This window comes from Hevea brasiliensis, chromosome 1 (assembly GCF_030052815.1).
Source record: "Hevea brasiliensis isolate MT/VB/25A 57/8 chromosome 1, ASM3005281v1, whole genome shotgun sequence".
In the NCBI taxonomy this organism is placed as follows: domain Eukaryota; kingdom Viridiplantae; phylum Streptophyta; class Magnoliopsida; order Malpighiales; family Euphorbiaceae; genus Hevea; species Hevea brasiliensis.
The window spans coordinates 106,305,225-106,310,387 of record NC_079493.1 but is presented as its reverse complement, the minus strand read 5'-3'; the positions used below and the strand labels follow the sequence as shown (position 1 = coordinate 106,310,387).

The 5,163-nt window shown below is 28.8% G+C and overlaps 1 protein-coding gene across 1 annotated transcript; it reads left to right on the top strand.

Annotated features, from left to right (window-relative positions):
- Nucleotides 1–1,239: 1,239 nt before the first annotated feature.
- LOC110660326 (probable aquaporin PIP2-8) lies at nt 1,240–2,824 on the top strand. The gene is made up of 4 exons (XM_021818594.2): nt 1,240–1,622; nt 1,849–2,144; nt 2,244–2,384; nt 2,485–2,824. Exons 1-4 carry the CDS (start codon nt 1,343–1,345, stop codon nt 2,602–2,604), a joined length of 837 nt encoding a protein of 278 aa, XP_021674286.1. The 5' UTR covers nt 1,240–1,342; the 3' UTR covers nt 2,605–2,824.
- Nucleotides 2,825–5,163: the final 2,339 nt, after the last annotated feature.

The window sequence follows — 5,163 nt, the reverse complement described above, 5'->3', positions numbered from 1 at the left end:
TTAAAGCAGAAAAATAACACTGTTAACGAACACACCCTAAATTAGTTTGTTTCAAATCAATTTTTCTATTAAAATCATTACATATTGGCCTTATATTATGAAATCAAGATGCACGCGCATACGCGCGCGAACATATATATACACACATATATATATTACAATAAATTTAGGATTTAATAATACTTTTTAAATATTATTTTATGCATAATATTAAAGGAACAAATAATATTAAGATAACATATTTAGATATTAAGATAATATATAAAATGATAAATAATATACATAATATCATATATAATAATACTGTAAATTAATGTGAAAGTGTTATTAAAAACTTTAAATTACAAAATTTATACATATTACTAAGTATTTATTAGTAATTCTTATTGATCATATATTTTAAATTTTTAAAAGTGTATTTAGCATGCCGTTAAAGTTTATATTTATTGTATATACACAAGTTTCACTTATCAGTTTTTCTCCTTAAATATAGTTCTTTTATAAATAGATAAATTTTAATAATTATACTTGAACTTATATGAATATAATATTGTAATCTTTTAACTTTAAAATATAACATAAAACTCTCTCAATTTTTAAATTTTATACAGTAAAATTTTTCTAACTTTTAATTACTAATTTTCTATTTAGATGCTAATGTGAACAAATCCAGCATGACGCTTAATCAATATTTTTTTTATATAAATTATAAAATTATTCTTTATATATAAAAAGTTATTTTCTATATAAAGAATAGAATGATTATTTACATAAAATTTTAAAAAAAATAAGAAAAATAATAACTAAATATTATACTGAAATTATTCAGATTAATACCTAACTAAAAAATTAATGATTAAAGGTTAAAAATATTTTATTTTATAAAATTTTAAAGTTAATAAAATTTTATATTATATTTTTAAATTAAAATAAAAAATAATTATTAAAATTTACCCTTTATAAATTTGAAAGTGCATCTCCAAAGGAATGCTCCAAGAAGGTTACATAATTTATCAGCTTTCCAAAAGCAAAGAGAAAAAAGCCAGAAATAACCGTTGTAGCTTGTATGCATTTTGGGTTGGATGCGTGGCTGACGCATTCCTGCTCTCTTACATTAATTTGATGATTACAATCACATGGTTATCTTTTCATTTCTTCCCAATATACCCTTACCTTATCCATTAAACCCTTCCTTCTCTCATTCTTCTTTAAAAGCGACCCAATCTCCTCACTCCTTCATTACTCACTTACAACACAACCTTCAATCTCACAAAACACTGCTTTTGGTTTTGGGTTTGACAGAGATCAAAAGAGGAGAGAGAGAGAGAGAGAGAGAGAGAAGATGGCTAAGGAAGTGAGTGAAGAAAGGCAGCCAGGTAAGGATTATGTTGATCCACCACCAGCTCCTCTCATCGACATGGCTGAGATCAAGCTCTGGTCTTTCTACCGTGCTCTTATAGCTGAGTTCATAGCCACTCTTCTTTTCCTCTATATCACTGTAGCTACTGTAATTGGCTACAAGAAGCAAGCTGACCCTTGTGCTGGAGTTGGCCTTCTGGGTATTGCATGGGCCTTTGGTGGCATGATTTTCATTCTGGTTTACTGCACTGCTGGTATCTCCGGTAAGAAACCTTTTTTCTACGCCTTAACTACCTTCTAAATTATGCATGCGCAAATCGTATTATTTGATGAAATTTAGTTATTTTTGTAATCCATTTAACGAAACGTATGCGAATTAGTGTTTTTCTGTTTTGTATACTCAAAGCCATCTCTCTACTTGAAAAATACTCTGCATCTAGTTGGTTTTGAGACGTGTTTGTTTATGGGTTTTGGTTGTTTTGGGTGCAGGTGGTCATATTAACCCGGCGGTCAGTTTTGGACTGTTCTTGGCGAGGAAGGTTTCACTAATCAGGGCTGTGGCTTACATGGTGGCTCAGTGCTTGGGTGCAATTTGTGGTGTTGGGTTGGTGAAAGCATTTATGAAGCATCCATATAATGGCCTCGGAGGTGGTGCAAACACAGTGGCACCTGGCTACAACAAAGGCACTGCTTTGGGTGCTGAGATCATCGGCACTTTTGTACTTGTCTACACTGTTTTCTCTGCAACTGACCCTAAGAGGAGTGCACGTGACTCTCACGTCCCTGTATGTCTACTGGCTTGATCTCCTTGTTCTCTTCTTAGTGAAAATAGTTAGTTTGCCTTTGAAGTTTTGATGAATATTTGGTTAATTAATTGGATTCAGGTGTTGGCTCCTCTTCCAATTGGGTTTGCTGTGTTCATGGTCCACTTGGCAACAATCCCCATCACTGGTACTGGTATTAATCCTGCTAGGAGCTTTGGTGCTGCAGTTATCTACAACAATGACAAAGCCTGGGATGATCATGTATGGCCCTTATTAAATCTTATACAATTTAAAACTTTTTATTTTTTTAAGCTAGGTAATTAATTAAGTGTGTTATATATAAATGATATAATTATTACAGTGGATTTTCTGGGTTGGTCCTTTCGTTGGAGCACTTGCAGCAGCAGCATACCATCAATACATACTGAGAGCAGCAGCCATCAAAGCTTTGGGATCTTTCCGCAGCAACCCCACCAACTAAAGGAAGAGAAATCTGCACAAAAAAAAAAAAAGCGTCTTTCTCTCTACTCTTCTTTTTCTCTTTCAAATTGTTTGTTTGTTTGTGTGTATTATGAGAGGATTATGATGATAACCCTTTTTCTTTTTCACTTCAATCTTTAATCTTTCTTTGTTAATTTAATCAGTCTCTGGCTCTGTATCATTGTTATCAAGTAGTGCTGTTTTTCTTTTTCCTCTTTTCACACATTGCCCTCTGCTGCAGTGAAAAGATTCCTCTCTATCCTTCCACAAAAATCTTAACTAATTTTGATTAATTGGCCTGTAAATGACAAAAAGAAAAAGTACCCTTAACCAAATTAGCTTAAATTTAATTATAAGTCTGATTTATTCTGTTCGAGTCTTCCTCTTCAATTCTCTCTACTTAAAATATAGATGGTTTCAAAATTAAGAAATGGTTAATGTACAGTATAACAAGCGTCTACCAACCGGGGATTCTTATCCAATGGTGTAAAGCCACGTGTGCATAGAGACCTGCGAGTCTGGGAAAGAGCCAAAGAGGCAAAGATGCTTTATCTCTAGGTAAATGACGACCTTTTTTCACGTTTGTGGAAAGCGAAAAAGTCACACTGAAATGCTGGCAAATGACTTGCTTTTGGACTAAAGTCCAACTAATGGGACTGGCTCACCCAAAAGTAGATAATGAAAGCAAATGGTATTTTCATTTTTTGGTGATAGAGTGACAGAGCTGCGCTGCCACGTGTCCTTTGATTATAGGGATTTATGAAGAAGCATCACATGGGTTGTGGGTTGAGATGTGGGTCCCGTTACAGTTACCCTACACAAAAGCGGATATTAACAAAAAAAGAATTACTTTTTCTTTCTATTTTTATGAGATAACTGTTATACACGATTATTAATAATTATAAAATTTATTAATTTTTAATTTAATTTTATAAAAATTATTATAATTAAAAATTAAAAATGTTTAGATTAAATTATTAATTATTTAAAAAAAATTATTTAATTAATGATTATTAACGAAAGAGAAATAGGAAGAAAAGACATTTATTGGGAATGAGATGGCTAAACGTGTTTTGTTCATCATCATTTTTTTTTAAATTAATAAAATAAAATAATTTTATTTATATTATAGTTGATAGGTTAATATATTAATATGAAAATTTTTAATTTTTAATTATAATAATTTTTATAAAATTAAAATAGAGTTTAATGTGTTTTATAAAATAAATTAAACTTTAATATTTTTTATAAAAATATTTATAAAATTGAGTGATTGAATATAATATTTACTTTAATTTTTATATATCTTTTAAAGTATTTTATGATAATTAAGAATGTAATTAAATTATAATAATTTTTAATTTAATTAAATTGCTGACGTGCCTTGTGAAGGAGAATGAAATTGATTAGTTATAAAAAAATAAAAAATTCTTCTGGAATGAATCGAGGAATAAGAATAAGTAAAAATTCAGCAATATAACATCAAAATCAACTTAAAAAAAAATTTCTTTTTGGTATTTTATGATTTAAGTTGCAATAGTAATGAAATACAAAAATAAGAAGATAACTATGAAACGTAAAATTTGATAAGAGTAATCTCACCACAAAGATTACAATCCCAATGAAAACGCTACACAATGAACTCTTGTAATAAGTCAATACTTCGTCACAAATAAATAATATTTGATAAGAAAGAACAAGCAGCACTTGCTATTAATTAAAATTCAGAATGCTTTGAACTTACAAGAGTTTTCCTTTATATAGACTAATTACAAGCGTTATAAAAAGAAATTAGCAAGGTTACTAAATAGGAAATTTGAATAGTCTTCTAAATAGGAAATAATATTGAATTTTTGAAAAAAAATACTTCAAAAATCTGCCCATAAAGTGATGCATGAATTTGAAGAGATTTAATGATTTCTCAACCTTATTTCCTTCCGTAATTGAAAGATATTTCAATCTCCTTCTGATTTCTTTTATTTTGTCAATTTCAAATAGTAAATAGAGGCTTTTTACACACATTTGAGCTTATTTTCTTCATAATTAGTCAATTATCTTTATTTTAATTTAAGCTCAAACATTTTAGTTTGTACCCATCTCTCATGCCCCATAGATTTACCAAGTTCAGCAAAACTTCTTTAATTCTGAATACAAGCAAGCAAAGTAATGAGTTTTTTTTTAGACTTAGTCAATGGGCCCTCATATGTCATGTCATCATGTGGCACATCAATTACTTTTAACCTAATTTAAGAGAAAAAAAAGCATTAAAATGAATTATAAAAATAATTATTTCACTTAATACAAATAAGATAAAATTAAATCAATTAATACACTTTAATCTTATTAAAAGGATAAATAATTAGAAAAATTATTATTGAGTCCTTGTATTTTAAAAAAATATACTATTTAGTCCTTACAAAAATTTTCGTTAAACTATTTAATCCTCAGTCAAATTTTATGATATCCATATTATTCACACTACTATTTAGTCACTTTATTTTAAAGAAATTAATTAGTTAATGTCTATATTTTAAAAAATATTATTATTTAATCTTTCTAT

Excerpts from the sequence above, each read along its gene's own strand:
- LOC110660326 (XM_021818594.2), top strand. The coding sequence starts at position 1,343 with ATGGCTAAGGAAGTGAGTGAAGAAAGGCAGCCAGGTAAGGATTATGTT. Across the intron at positions 2,145-2,243 it reads CACGTGACTCTCACGTCCCT|GTGTTGGCTCCTCTTCCAAT; the intron begins GTATGTCTACTG and ends AATTGGATTCAG. Across the intron at positions 2,385-2,484 it reads ACAAAGCCTGGGATGATCAT|TGGATTTTCTGGGTTGGTCC; the intron begins GTATGGCCCTTA and ends TAATTATTACAG.